General features: G+C 43.9%; 1 protein-coding gene across 13 annotated transcripts in view; it reads left to right on the plus strand.

Moving 5' to 3' along the window:
* LOC132991909 (calcium/calmodulin-dependent protein kinase type II subunit beta) overlaps positions 1-15959 on the plus strand; it is a 48885-nt gene that overhangs the window by 29358 nt on the left and 3568 nt on the right. For 2 of the 13 annotated variants that reach the window (XM_061060886.1, XM_061060885.1), the window contains exons 13-20: positions 395-466; positions 2914-2951; positions 8378-8446; positions 9665-9709; positions 10483-10531; positions 13154-13229; positions 14930-15024; positions 15130-15366. In XM_061060886.1, coding sequence (XP_060916869.1) covers positions 395-466; positions 2914-2951; positions 8378-8446; positions 9665-9709; positions 10483-10531; positions 13154-13229; positions 14930-15024; positions 15130-15365 — 680 coding nt within the window. In that variant the 3' untranslated portion in view covers position 15366. Of the gene's footprint in view, positions 1-394; positions 467-2913; positions 2952-8377; positions 8447-9664; positions 9710-10482; positions 10532-13153; positions 13230-14929; positions 15025-15111; positions 15367-15959 lie in introns of all 13 variants that reach the window. The other 11 variants (XM_061060882.1, XM_061060883.1, XM_061060890.1 and 8 more) reach the window with 10 other exon arrangements.

Here is a 15959-nt window from a genome sequence, read left to right on the forward strand (position 1 = left end):
CATTCTCCTCACCTCCTCACCTCCTCACCTCCTCCTCCTCACCTCCTCACCTCCTCCTTTTCCTCACCTCCTCATTCTCCTCACCTCTTCACCTCCTCACCTCCTCCTTTTCCTCACCTCCTTCTCCTCACCTCCTCCTTTTCCTCACCTCCTTCTCCTCACCTCCTCTCCTCTTCCTCCTCACCTCCTCCTCTTCCTCCTCCTCACCTCCTCCTCCTCCTCACCTCCTCACCTCCTCCTCCTCACCTCCTCCTCCTCCTCCTCACCTCCTCCTCACCTCCTCACCTCCTCCTCTTCCTCCTCCTCACCTCCTCCTCACCTCCTCACCTCCTCCTCCTCCTCCTCCTCACCTCCTCCTCCTCCTCCTCACCTCCTTCTCCTTCTTGTGTTTCAGTGGGTCGGCAGACTACAGCCCCCGCGTCTGTCAGCGCCGTGGCAGGAACCACCGCTGGCATCGTGGAGCAAGGTAAACTCATCATTACTGAACTGTTAGAGCGTCTGACCTCTGACCTCTGACCTCTGACCTCTGACCTCTGCTCTCTTAAAAACGCCACATCCCGTTCCTCTCACTGAAACTTGTGGCGTCCATGATTAAATGGAAATCCCCCCTCCCGAGTCGCAGCTTCCCCACACTCCTCCTCCTCGATCCCTCCGGCTTGTTTTAATCTCTCCTCTAAATCTTTCTCCTCCTCTCTAATGCTTCTCAAACGTTTGCCAAGGTAAGCAGCCTCCTCGCTCCTCTGGAGGCAGAGCGTCTTATTACTGTATGACTGAGGGGTCCTCACCACGGGTTAAAGATTCTCTGTTGTGCAACACAGTCACATGACCTGCGGGGGAATTAGGAGACAAATTGCATGCAGTTTGGTTTTGCTCCCTGCGGCTTACATGTCAGCTGTGATTGCAGAGAGAGGGAAGCCTCTAAAGGGGAATTCAAATGTTTTCAAACCTGGGCACTGTTTGTTTTGTTTTACATATTTTGACTCATCATGACGGTTTGAAATCTGGCATCTGACACGTCGTATTATTCCTGCTGAAATCTCATAATTTGACTGCCCTGAAATCTTAAAGGGGAAATCCGATTTTTTAAGTCTTGACTTTTCTTTAAAGTCTTCATATGTGATTTTTCACACTTAAATATAAATCAAGTATCTCCTCTGAAAATAACTCTGTGAGTCATGACTGTCTACAATGGGTGTAACACCCGAGTCCCACTGTCTGTGATGTTTTCAGAGTTTTCAGAGTCCTATCTTCAGTTTGTTTACATCGCCCGGACGGCCGGCTGACTCCTCCCCTCGTGTATAAAAGTAGTTTAATTGAGGGACTAGAGAAAAGAAGAATAACATACTGTACTCACTGCTTAACTGTGTTTCTAGATCACGCTCATTTCAGGTAAATTTACATGCAGTGTGAAGATACGAGCAGAATAAAGATAGCTAGCATTAGCATGCTAACACAACAATGCAGCGCGAGTTGTTTTGGTTTCATGCTGGTGCTCAAGGGCGACATCTGCTGGATCAAAAAATTGCATTAAAAAGCCTTTAAATATTTTGGGGTGTAAATGACTAAAAGGGTTCAAACAAGTTTGTCAGTCGACAGCCATGAAACAGACTTTAATGGGTCAAATGCGTCCAATCAAAGTTTGTCCTTTAATGAAGTGTTTGCAACTGACAGTCTCACATAGTTTTTTTTTAGCGGTACTTAAACACTTGCAGAAAAAAAGCGTCATGTGATCACTCAAACATCTGAATGTTTCTCTCTTCACTCAGAGTTTCTCCTCCAGCCTCCTCGTATTAATTCTGCAGAAAGTCAGAGTGAGCTGATGTGAGAACACAGCAGGATATAATCAGGAGAATTCACCTGGAGCCAGTGGGAGGGGCCAGTGGGAGGGGCCGGTGGGAGGGATTTTCTCAGGAAACATGCAGCAGCAGGTTGATTAGAGCACGGAGATGGTAGAGGTGGCGTGCAGACAGTCTATGGTCGTGCAGCGATCACAGGGAATAAAGGTCACCACCAATACGAGGAGGCTGGAGGAGAAACTCTGAGTGAAGAGAGAAACATTCAGATGTTTTGTGCAGGTGTGAACAAAGCTTTATTGAGTAATTGAAAACCATTTAGCACCTGTCAGTCATTAAGACTTTTGAAAACAGAGCCCAGAGATCAGGTTTGAAAACACTCCAGTTCCTCCTTTAACGACCTCCACATGTTTATATCCTCTTATATGGAAGCTTTATTTACACTTCCTGCCCATCGATGTAATGATTTCCCGACTGATCCATCGCACTCTTGAGATTAACAAAACCCATTATCACATACCTGCATCTACATTCCACCTCCCTCATGCTTTCACTCCTAATCCGCGCTCTATCTGGGCCTGCATGTGCGTGCATCTGTGTGTGTGTGTGTGTGTGTGTATTTGGATTATATGGAGAATTAGTTGGACTTTTTTTCCCCCCCTGATGTCCTCTGCTTATCTAATGCTTTGGGCAGTGGATCAGGGTTAGGAGGTGCCAGTTGGATGGAGATTTTTTTTAATGTGGGTTGTGTCAGTGTGTTTATTCGTTGGGGGTTTTTAATGTCTTTTTACAGGACGGAGGGAGGGTGTCCTTCTTTCTTTCTTTTTTTTTTTAAAGAGGGAGGGATGAACACTGGACCGTGTTTTTTTTTTCTTCCCCTTGAGGGTGGAGAAGGAGAGGACATGTAGGAAAGTCGAGGACTGTCTTTCTGTTTGTGGTCTGCATGCTCAGTTTTCCCAGATGTTGTTGACCTTTTGGACGAGCAGGTGACCGTGTGTGGTTTTTTTTGAGCGACTGCTTCATGCATGCTTCACGGTGCAGATTTAGAGAGCTGTGGTCATCTGAAGGTGTATGATGTGTACTCTTCCATCTGAGGGTGTGTCGTTCTGCCTTTCTGCAGCAGCCAAGAGTCTCCTCAACAAGAAGGCTGATGTCAAGGTAAGCCGGCTCGCCCTCTCTCTCTCTCTCTCTCTGTCCCCCTCGTTATATCCTTGGCCGCCCTCTTTGTACCAAACTTCTTTTATTATTCTGTAAAGGTTTCGCCCTGAAAGGAGATGCAATATATTGGAGGTGATCTGACTTTGTCAAGTGCTGCAGTTTGATATTTTGAACATATTGTTTTGGGTCTTAAAGGGACAGCGACAGTCGAACATCCGCTGCACTTTTCTGTTGATTTTTCATGTTGTTACTCAGAGACACATCGATACTTGCTTCTGCAATTTTAGCCTTGATTAAATTCATTCATTCAATTTACTAAAGTATCTCCTCTCTAGATCCGGGCTTGTGTTGTACTTACTCTCTGAGAAATGAAGTGCAGAATTGTGACATCATGGAGTATCGTTAAGAAACACAGAACTGTCAGGGTCAGGCTACCTTATGACATCACCCATTGACCTTTGTTACCGTTCCTTTGAGCTGTTTGACCTCAGTTTGGGATCCCTAACCACTTCCTGTTTCTGTGCTTAACTTCACGTCCTAACCTTCCATCTACCAGAAGCTCCTTACTGTATTTCACAATAAAAGCACACAGCGATTAAAGTACTCTCAGCTTAAAGGTGCACTATGTCGATTTGGTCGTGAAATTTGAAAGTTGGAGAAGTGAAACAATTCTATTCTATATTTTCTGAACTGAATACACAAACTTTACTTAAAGGATAAAAATGGGTCCCTGGAATTCTGTTTGGAGCTAAAAAGCTACGGCGAGAGTTGCGGTTTCACGTTTGCAGGCCCCCCACCATAACGTCTCGCGTATCATTTTATCTTCAAACAGTGTTCCAGGGACCAAATGTTCCTCTGAGGACAGTTTGTGTATTGAGTTATGAACATGTACCACAGAATCTGTAAACTTCTCCAACTTTCATATTTCTCTACAAAAGCTCCAGAGTGCACCTTTAAGACAGCACAAAATTTCAAAATAAAAGCTTAAAAGTTTTTATTTCAAAAAGGGAAATAATAGAATTTCAAAGTGTGATGTCATTTCTTTATCGCTGTAGATGTACAGACGTTTAGCTCTACCCCTGACGACGGTCACAGCTGATTGGGTTAGCCGTGACAACGACGACCAAGGTTACTTTGTGTCTCCCTTCACATCTGGATAGTTTGGTAGACTTAGTGTCTGCTCTCCATTCTCTTAAACGTCACATGCAAGTTGTAGGTAGAGAAGTTAGGGGAGGATGTCCCTGACTTTAGCGTCATCTTGAGGATGAATATGAAGCCTCTGGGACGCTCTGACAGAACTGGGAACAGGTCGCCTGGTCGTTAAACTGAATGTTTGATAGTAAGAAAAACAAAGACTATAAATATTCCGCTTAAGTTGTGTTTTATAAGGAAAAGGACATCATAATAATCGATTCTATTGATCGCATTACAAATCTATTGGGCACCAAAGAAGCGAGACAAAAGCATATCGTCTCAGCCTTAAAGTTCTAACTGAACACTCAGCATGCATCAATCTTTCTTACTCTGATGGCGGTAAAGTTGGTTTAAGTTTGACAGCGGTTTTACTTTTTGGGAATCTGGGTCGTACCAAGTCTCAAACAACACAAACTGAAATAAAACAAGTAGAGTGTGAGACGTTAGCTACTAAAGAGTCAGAAAATACTCTAAGCATATTTGAGGCTTTTATTCTGAAAGGTTGACGGTAACTGTGTCTGGTCTGGAGTCTGAGCGAGCTGCGTTCCCTCCTCTCAGTTTGGCACAGATGACACTTTGCATCACTCCCCTGCAGACATTATTCACCACAGAGGTTTCCCCGTGCCAAACCGGAGCTCGTTAACATATCGCCTTCATTTCCCGACGAGACGAGCGAGACTCTGAGTGTGCAGTGACTTTGTCAGGACAGGATGAGATCAGTGCTCCTCTCCGTCTTCACTCCCACAGAGCTTCTAGTTTGTTGCACTCTTGCAGTAAAGATCTTTATTGGTGTTGCAGTATGAGATGCATTCCTCTGTGATGCATTTGTATGTTCAGGTGTTGTGTGTGTGCTTTGTGTTTTCATGTATGGTTAATAATTTGTCTAAAATGCAACACTCTATGCAGACCTTTTCAAAATACTCACCAGGAAGTTGTCGTTTGTTTTTTCCTCTGAAAACCAGATTTTTCATGAGATATGTTGTGTGAATAAAAACTTAAAGGAGCAGTATGTAACTCTGACACCTAGTGTTTAAAAATGGAACTGCAGTCTAAATTCTAAACATTGTAGAGAGCTGTCTCCCCCCCCTCCTCTCTAGAGTCCATGCTCTCACAGGTCACCATGTGGTGGACTCTGAAGCTTCAGTGTTTATCCAGCTCTGCATGGGTCTGTAAACCTTTCTGTGTTCTAACCTCTCTCCATTTTTCAAAAAGCATCTCCAATATTGATCCTAGTTTGAGCACGTTTCTGCTCGTGGAGCTTATTAGAAACATGCAGAGGCTTTTTAGGTCGGGTACAATCACTTCTATCTGAACCACTTCTCTTGCCTGCTTCCATCGCTGCAACACCTGTTGACCTGATAACTGCTCTCATATCTGACAAACAGAGGGGCGTCCAAAACGGCCGTGTGGGGGGGGGGGGGGGGGGGGGGGGTCTTAAACCTCGCCTACCTTCTAGAAGACAATGCAACAATTCAAAATAAAAGCACAACAAAAACTGTTTTGAATTGCTAAGTAAAGTAATTCAAACATTTGATTAAAAATCTGATTAACTGCTAAAATTCTGCGATAAATCATTACTTTTAAAAATCATTGTTTGTCAGCCTTACTTTGAAAAATCCAGATGTATTTTGGCACAACATGATTACTCTTTGTGCTCTGGGTATCTTGTCATGCTCTGGATTGAAACTTTGTTAAATTGCATCGTCCCTATTGAATCAATAAATTAAAATGTTCTGAATTTAGTATTAATCCGAAGAATGAACAGATTGTTCTGGCAGCATATGTTGCACAAGATACTTCTGCTGTTTAAGCAAAATGATGAAATGTGCAGAAGATCTTCATCACCTTCACAGACAATAAATTCTGCACAAATAAAACAATCTGAACATTTTTAGGGGAATTGGGAAAAAATTTATTTTAATATCAGATCCCTCCTTCACCCTTTGAGACTCCCCTGACCTCTTTCTCTTTTCATTAACCTTCATCTCCTTGCTCCCCCTTCAGCCTCTCCTCCTCTTCCTCTCATCCTATGTACATAACCTCCTCCCCCTCCCCCTCCCCCTCCTCCTCTTCCTCTCCTCTGGTGGCCTGTTGCTAATCTCAGATTATTTCCCACCAGATGATTAAACCATCATTACGTAATCACAGCTTCTCCTTTGCTGCACCCTGACGTCACGCTAATGCACACAACCCTGGAGCTGTTTCTCTGGTCCTTCATATTCACTTACTCTCTCTCTCTCTCTCTCTCTCTCTGCCTCTCTCTCGTTGTCTGACACACTCGTCTCACTTTCCAGCAGTTTCCAGGGAATTTGCTCTTTTTTTTATTGCGGAGCAGGTGCTGCAGCCTCGAGCAACAAGACAGAAGTAATGACTGTAAACAGGCAGTTTTTCTTGAGCTTTTACGCCTAAATGAATCCTTTACGAGGTTTTAAAGGGAGCTGCTATTTTATTTAATGATATCGAGGACGAACAAAGCAGAAGCATTTAGTAATCACCTTTGAGGAGAGTTTGAGATTTCAAGAGAGATGGATGAATTGTATTGTCTGTTAACAGTCTATTAAAGGAGCAATATGTAACTATGACCCCTAGTGTTTAAAATGAGTACTGCAGTCTAAATTCTAAACATCATAGAGAGCTGTCTCCCCCCCCCCCCCCCCCCCCTCCTCTCTAGAGTCCATGCTCACTCAGGTCACCATGTGGTGGACTCTGAAGCTTCAGTGTTTATCCAGCTCTGCATGGGTCTGTAAACCTTTCTGTGTTCTAACCTCTCTCCATTTTTCAAAAGCATCTCCAATATTGATCCTAGTTTGAGCACGTTTCTGCTCGTGGAGCTTATTAGAAACATGCAGAGGCTTTTTAGGTCGGGTACAATCACTTCTATCTGAACCACTTCTCTTGACCGCTTCCATCGCTGCAACACCTGTTGACCTGATAACTGCTCTCATATCTGGCAAACCGAGGGGCGTCCAAAACGGCCGTGTGTGTGTGTGGGGGGCGTGTCTTAAAAGCGCCTACCTTCTCTGGTCCAAACAAATCCAGATCATTCAGGAGCAGAATCTAAAGTTAGAAGGAGGACATACTGGCTGCTGCATTGTTGTCAGAGAAGCCAGCACTTCAACATGTTTCCTTAATGATCAGATAGTAACGCAGAAAGGTTTACAGACCGATGCAGAGCTGGCTAAACACTGAAGCTTCAGTGTCCACTACATGGCATTTTTTAAATTTGTACTACAGTACACATTTTAAACACTAGGTGTCAGAGTTACATATTGCTCCTTTAAAGCAGAAGACAGAGGGCACTGTCTTAATTGTATTAATACGTTGTCAACATTTTTTAATTTCTAAGCAACAAAAAGACGAAAATATAACGCTTGACGTCGCTGCTGCTTTTACTGTTGCATTTTGTGTGTGTGTGTGTGTGTGTGTGTGTGTGTGTGTGTGTGTGTGTGTGTGTGTGTGTGTGTGTGTGTGTGTGTGTGTGTGTGTGTGTGTGTGTGTGTGTGTGTGTGTGTGTGTGTGTGTGTGTGTGTGTGTGTGTGTGTGTGTGTGTGTGTGTGTGTGTGTGTGTGTGTGTGTGTGTTCGTGCTGTCATAGAAGATCTCTTATATCCACGGGAATCCTTAAAACACTGGTGTGTGTATATTTAGCATGTTGTCGGCTGTTTAAAGTGCCACATGAGTGTGTGTGTATAGCCTCTCATAAGTGCTGTGTGTCTACTGTTTGACCTCCTGCTCCTCCTCCTCGTCCTCCTCATCTGCCTGAATGCTGTTAACTCCGGAGGGATACATTAGGAGATACTGATGGGTGCTGGAAGAGCACATGTAGTCCGTCGAAAATGGACGTGATGCTTGTTTCGTTAGATGTGACAGATGTTGCAGAGGTTCACAGCTGTCATCAGTTTAATTTTGCCATCTGCCAAAAAACCGGACAGAAAGAGCCACTGTAAGGGCATGAAAATGAAAAGTCCCAGACGGAAAATATCCAAGCTCTGAAACCTGACGTGATGAATAGTGTAAAACCTTTCTATCTAATCAACACTGTAGGAAATTGAAAATGTGCGTCTGGCTTTTAAAAGGCTTGGAAGTTGGACAACGTTTCTTCCTGCTCTTTTTTTTAAATTTGATTTATTGTGTTGTTTTCACGCTCTAACAACCCACTTTACAACCAGCAGGAGACGCCTCTCACCGTTGTTGCAGAGGCACTAACGTAGCACTTTGTGTTTCCCCGCACAGCCGCAGACAAACAGCACGAGAAACAGCATAGTCACCAGTCCCAAAGGCAACGTCCCCTCTGCTGCGCTGGTATGCAGCTCTGTGTCCGTCTGTCTGTCCATCTGCACACGTTTAAAATGAGTGAAAGAGAAATAACTCTGTAGTTTGGCACCAATGATGTTTGCATTTTGTCTGATTCTCTGAAGGTTTGCTGTTACAGGAACATTTCCACTATTTGAGAAAGATCTTAAAACTCTTAACACATTACAGGGTTATTTCAGTATTTTCAACCTTTGCGGTCTGAATGACTAAAAGGTACAAAAAAAGTTCTGACATTCTTTGCGTGTTCACTCAGCTGATGTTCACAAAACAGGCTGTGACCACTGCAGATAAATGCTCCTTATTAAAGTACGTCCACTTTTCAGAAAATGTGTGCTCAAACAGGCCGTTTGGAGATTTTCCCTTCATGACATCACAAAGGGCAGTAGCCCCTCCCCCAGGTGGGTGACACTCCCACAGCTAGGTGTTTGTTCTGTCCTCTGAGTCTGCCTTCTCACCGTAAACAATAGGACATGGAGCGAGAAAGCACAGAGTACACCCAAGCCCTTCCAGAGAGGGGGCGTGGTCAGACACAGCTCATTTACATATTTAAAGGTACAGACACAGAAACAGCCTGTTCTGAGCAGGGCTGAAATAGAGGGGTTTATAGACATGATCAAATACAGGATCAGAGTGGATTTAGAACAAGAAACTTCACACACATGTTGAAGAGGAGCTCTGAGACTTATTTACACTGAAGAAGAGGAGGAGGATATGTCACCTTTAAGGAGTCTTTTGAGTGCTTCCAAACCTGTTTGTTCCCTATGACACGTTCAGACTTTCGAATATGCTGCAACGGTGAAATCATATTGAAAAAACCCTTAAAATACAACTCTGTTGAGGCTTGCACATTCAGTTATGTAACTCTCAGGTATTGAGGAAAGTATTTTTTATTTGTGTCTGTGAAATGGGACATAAAGTGGGTGCTATGTGTGAGACAGAGAGCTGAGGTTAACATCTTTACATTGGTACAGATTGATTATTAGCTCTGATTGTTTTTATTTGGGAATTCTAAAAGCCATCATCCATCACTGACTCTTTCAAAAGATTATACTGCCATTACAGAAAGTGATATATTTCACTCATTTCTCCCTCTTTACATGTATCTCCACATTCTCCTCTTTACTGATCTTCCTCTTTTGTCTCATCCTCATAAAACATCCCTTCTCTCTCTCTCTCTCTTCCTCTCTCTCTTCATTCTTTCTCCAGGAGCCTCAGACTACTGTTATCCATAATCCAATAGATGGGACCAAGGTACATCCTCCAGTCCGCCCCCCCCTCCCCCTCCCTCCCTCCCTCCATCTCTTTCTTATTCTTTGTCTTTTATTTCACTTCTCATCCTCGTCTTCAGTATGTTTTCTCTTCCATAAACTCTTCGGTAGAAACCTGTTTTCTTTACAGGATTTGTGTGTTCACGTACCTCTGTGTGCGTCCGTTTGTACCCGTGCATGAGAGGGATGGAGCGAGTGTGAGCTGCTGGAGCTGTGAGGTGTTTTTTCTGTGGTCTTATACCGCCCCTCTGTGTTCACATTAATGGAGCTCAGTGGTTCTCGCTGCAGGCTAAGCAGTCTGTGTGTGTGTGTGTGTGTGTGTGTGTGTGTGTGTGTGTGTGTGTGTGTGTGTGTGTGTGTGTGTGTGTGTGTGTGTGTGTGTGTGTGTGTGTGTGTGTGTGTGTGTGTGTGTGTGTGTGTGTGTGTGTGTGTGTGTGTGTGTGTGTGTGTGTGTGTGTTGGCAGATTAACCGTGTGTGTGTCTGAGACGGATCAATCCGTATTTTGGGATTGTGCCAGTCCGTGTGCTGCAGAGTCAAGCGTGCAGCTGTGTGTGTGTGTGTGTGTATGTGTGTGTGTGTGTGTCCGTGTCCTGCATTCCTTTTGCAAAAACTGTTGTGCAAAACACTGAGCCATGTTGTCGATTCAGCGGTAGAATCTGAAGTGTGCATGCATATTTGTGTTTGTTTCAGTGCGTGTGTGCATGCAGGTTTTAATTTTTCTGTTAGTCAGTGTTTTTCGTCTGTGCATTTTGCAGGGATCGTCCGACAGCAGCAACACCACTATCGAGGATGAAGATGTTAAAGGTAGGCAGAAACACACCTTTAACTTGTGTGTACAGATAGGTGACATACAGAAGGTAAAACAATCAAATAACAAAACAACACACATAAAAATGATAAAAGGCTTTATATCCGATTTTTTTTTTTTGATCCAGCAGATGTCGCCCTTGAGCACCAGCATGAAACCAAAACAACTCGCGCTGCATTGTTGTGTTAGCATGCTAATGCTAGCGATCTTTATTCTGCTCGTATCTTCACACTGCATGTAAATTTACCTGAAATGAGCGTGATCTAGAAACACAGTTAAGCAGTGAGTACAGTATGTTATTCTTCTTTTCTCTAGTCCCTCAATTAAACAACTTTTATACACGAGGGGAGGAGTCAGCCGGCCGTCCGGGCGATGTAAACAAACTGAAGATAGGACTCTGAAAACATCACAGACAGTGGGACTCGGGTGTTACACCCATTGTAGACAGTCATGACTCACAGAGTTATTTTCAGAGGAGATACTTGATTTATATATTTAAGTGTGAAAAATCACATAGAAAGACTTTAAAGGGGAACTCCAGTATTTTAAAATCCTGTTCTATGATGCGATGCGATACACTTTCAGCTGCTTCCTTTAGAATCAATAAATAAAAACACATCCAATCATAAACAAAAAGGCACATACCAATTCCAAACAACACAACAGATATTGCACAGGATCTGCAAAAACACAGCGAGAGAGAGAAGAAAGTATAATAAATGGTTAAATGGTTAAAACCCGTTGCAGCCATCACATCCTGATTCACAGCTGTAAAATCCCCAGAATGTGTAAAAAGTCGAGCCTCAGATTTAAAGGAACTCGACTTTAACCACCGACACGAGCTGCGAGTTCATTAACGAGCACTAAGTCCTCCATTAACCATAATGCAGTCTGACAGCCTGACCGGTAAACGCCCACTTCCTGTCAAAGTTCGTTCCCCGTGTTTGTACTGGATGACATCACTGTGACATCATCAGGGTTGGGTTTTTTTTCAGACTTGACAGAACGATGGAGGACACCATGTCACTGTTTTCACTTTCTGAACACGACCACCACACTCACCTTTCTTTTTAGAGTTTAACTTTTTAACTCTGAGTCCGACTTATCACTGATGTTTACTGAATGAGTTCTATGAGTCTGTAGTTTTACTTTAATGAACAAGCTCTTCACCAGGTCGTTTTATTTGTTTCCTTTCGTTTCGAGCTTTCAGTCACGAGATCGGTCTGGAGGCTTCAGGTGAAAAAAGAGTTTAGAGGAAGAAACAGAAGAAACATATAAATGCAGCACGTTTGGGGTGCCGTATCCTAGTGGTTAGTGCACGCGCCCAAGTCCGCCCATAAGGGGGGATTACTGGGAGAGCTTACTGGGGCCCAGTCACAGGAGGAGAAGGGGGTCCATGGAGGTTAGCAAAAAAAAAGGTCCATCCTAATTTTTAGCAACAATGACCAACATTTTATTTACCTGAACACTCACCATGACCTCTTAAAGCAACAAAAACACACATTTTATGTATTGTTGCTTCAGTAAAATGTAGCCTGTTTCAAAATGTACACCCCCTCTTCTTAAAATGACATCAATGTTACAGACGCTAGCGAGCCCAGTGAACTGAACTGTTATGATAGTTATGTAGAGCTGTTCCAGGACCTGCACAAAGTCAGGATGCCAGAAAAAAAAGAGGGCGCTGGCTCGGGCATTTAACCCCAACAAGAATTTGTCAACAAATTTATTTCAGTCGGCTCCAAAGGCTGATGATAGCCAGGTAGACGAAGCTAATGTTAGCCAGGAGGCTAATGCTAACAGTACTGATCGAATGTGCATACAGTGTTGATTTAAATGTAATTCTGGGAGGGCCCATTCACTGGGCCTTTCAGGGGCTGAGCCATTTCTGCAGGCAGTGTGGAGTACCTATGTGGAGGCTGAGGTCCTCCGAGCGGGCGTCCCAGGTTGGAATCCGACCTGTGGCTCCTTCCCCACATGTCATTCCCCATGTCTGACTCTATCCACTGTCCTGGCATTAAAAGCTCAAAACAAATAAACATTTCAAATGAAGAGAGTTAAACTGTAACAGAGTATTTTTAAAGTGTAGTTTAAATGCTTTTACACAAGTAGAGGATCTAAATGCTTCCTCTAACACTACAGAGAGAGAGAGAGAGGGTGAATCAGAGCGAGCTAAGCCTTCCTCTCGGTGCAGGGAGGAAGCTAGCGGAGAAGGACACAGTAAATCTGATCTAAAGGACTGCGACCAGAATAGCACGATGAGCTCAAGCAACCTTGCATGCAAACCAGGAGATATGACGGACGATGGATGGAGGTAGAGGGTGAAGCAGCAGCTACACGCAGCAGGAAGGTGGAAAGCTGGGCAAGCGAGCGAGCAGAGAGAGGGAACAAGACAACTTCTTGCATGGAGGTAGTTTTTTGGCGTGCTGTAGCCTGGAGGAGATTTCCCTCACAGGTGAAAGAGCGATGACCGATAAGTCTCACAATGAGTGACAAGCTCAGAGGTGAGAGAACTGAAGTCTTTGAGTGACTTTTGGTTGCTTAGTTTTTGTGCAGGAAGAGAATCAGACGACCGTGGCGTCTTGTTGAGGTTTGAATTTCTCGTTTTTTCTTCTCCGCAGCTCGCAAACAGGAGATCATAAAGATCACAGAGCAGCTGATCGAAGCTGTCAACAATGGAGACTTTGAGGCCTACGCGTGAGTCAACACATTCCTTACTTATTCTCCCATAAACATCTCCACCTTCTCTGGGGCGTTTTTTTTTTTTTTTTAAGGTCCTGTTAAAGGGACTCTGAAGAGCTCGCCATCAGCTGCAGGGAAAGCATTAATATGATTGACATTCAAATGTTTGTTTCGACTTTGCATCAAGAGATTACAGAGTAATTCCAGTCATTGTTTTATCCTCTCACTCTCTCACTCTCACTCACACACACACACACACACACACACACACACACACACAATTAAGAATAATGCTTTCACACTGAGCGAGGAGGGGGGAGGGTAAAAGTGTGAGGCCCATTTCCGACAGTAAAAATAGCAGCTCAGAAAGGTCGTGCATGATGGAGAAGATGTGGAACAGAAAGTAGAACAGGTGATCTCAGACGGTCAAAATTATTCTGAATCTGGGGCGCCGGATGGCCAGGCGGTGATGTTGTGCTGCCCACTATAATCATGAAACACTAAAGACACACAGAACTCAAGAATGTAACATTACCACTAGAAGAAAGAAACACAAGGATAAGAAACTACAAAATAAAACAGGAAACACTAAACTATAAAACATTAGGACAAAAACACACAAGGGAAACAAGGAACACTAGGATGGACAGGAGAAATTAAAACATGGAAACCTAAACGCTGAAATACAAAACTAAATGAGACCAAATCATGACACGGAGGCTATAGTCCTCGTCGAGGCGACCGTGGGTTTGAATCCGACCTCGACCCTCACTCTCTCCTCCCAACATTTCCTGTCTCTATTCAGCTGGCAAAAGGCAAAAAAAAGCCCCAAAAGTATCTTTAAAATGATACTGAATCAAAACCACGAGCTACATGTGAAAGTTGAAGATCTGATCAATGAGGTGAGGATCATAAAACAGGAGTCAAAGTTATCGATGTAAAGTCATTTAAATCTTTGATTAAAGGGATACTTCACCCATTTGCATTAAGCTTTGCATCAGCCCAGCCCCGCGAGCCCGGCGGTGAGGACGAGGAGCCGGGGCCGGCTCGAGCTGGGGCGGACTGGTAGTGTCGGTGCTCTCACTGTTTGTCTATGGACACAGACATAGAGTCTGTTTTCTGACAGGAATTTACAAGATCAATTCTGGAAGAAATCTCTGAATCAGTTGAGGAAACGGTCTTATGAAGTAAATATGTCTGTAAATGTTTTTATTTCTATATTTCTACTGATGTTCTGTATATTTTGGAGAAACTGTATCGATCAAATTCCCCTCTGGGATTAATAAAGTATTTCTGATTCTGAACTAGAGGACCTTAGTGGGAGTGGCCTGCAGTGCTGTGCATTCTGGGATTTGGTGTCTTTCATCAACATGAGCCAAAAAGACACTTTCTGTCTTTTCTCGGTCAAGAAGGCACCAACTTCAAAATGTATTTCACATTTCTACACATATGACCCAATGTCAACACAGATTCATGTTTCAACAGGTGAAGTATCACCTTTAAAGAAGAAACTGTTTGGTTCAGTTAAAACAAACCGGTGTCAGTTTGCCCAATATTTTTTGCACCGTTATTGCCCCCTGTAGCCATCATGGAAATGAGAAAACTACCAGGGGCGGATCCAGGGGGGGGCTGCGGATCTGCCCCTGTTGTTGGCATTTCCAATATGTTGGAACATACAGTTGATGGTGTTGAACTTGTCTTGTTTGTTCTCACAGGAAGATCTGCGACCCTGGTCTCACCTCGTTCGAACCTGAGGGTCTGGGTAACCTTGTGGAGGGAATGGACTTCCACAGATTTTACTTTGACAATCGTAAGACAACTTTCACATCAGTTATTGTTGTTTTTTAATCGACTTGCTTTGTTGTTGACAAATTTTTTTTAACGTTTTGCTCTAAAGATCCCTCTCTCCCGTCAGTCCTCTCCAAGAACAGCAAACCTATCCACACCACCATCCTCAACCCCCACGTGCACATGATTGGGGACGACGCCGCCTGCATCGCTTACATACGCCTGACACAGTATGTGGACGGGCAGGGTCGTCCCCGCTCCAGCCAATCAGAAGAGACCAGAGTATGGCACCGCAGGGACAGCCGGTGGCAAAACGTCCACTTCCACTGCTCAGGAGCTCCCGCTGCCCCGATGCAGGGATGAGGTACACAAACAAACATCCACTACAGAGTTTGTCTGTTTGGACCAGAGAAGGTAGGCGCTTTTAAGACGACCCCCTCACACGGCCGTTTTGGACGTCCCTCGGTTTGCCAGATATGAGAGCAGTTATCAGGTCAACAGGTGTTGCAGCGATGGAAGCGGGCAAGAGAAGTGGTTCAGATAGAAGTGATTGTACCCGACCTAAAAAGCCTCTGCATGTTTCTAATAAGCTCCACGAGCAGAAACGTGCTCAAACTAGGATCAATATTGGAGATGCTTTTGAAAAATGGAGAGAGGTTAGAACACAGAAAGGTTTACAGACCCATGCAGAGCTGGATAAACACTGAAGCTTCAGAGTCCACCACATGGTGACCTGAGTGAGCATGGACTCTAGAGAGGAGGGGGGGGGGGGGACAGCTCTCTATGATGTTTAGAATTTAGACTGCAGTACCCATTTTAACCACTAGGTGTCAGAGTTACATACTGCTCCTTTAATACACTGATATTGTTATATATAAACCTAACTACAGTTTTTACGGTGTAACACAAGGTTTATTTTATTGGAATTTATTACGATACCAGCATTTTTAACTTTGA

The sequence above is a fragment of the Labrus mixtus genome, chromosome 17 (genome assembly GCF_963584025.1).
Source record: "Labrus mixtus chromosome 17, fLabMix1.1, whole genome shotgun sequence".
NCBI lineage: Eukaryota > Metazoa > Chordata > Actinopteri > Labriformes > Labridae > Labrus > Labrus mixtus.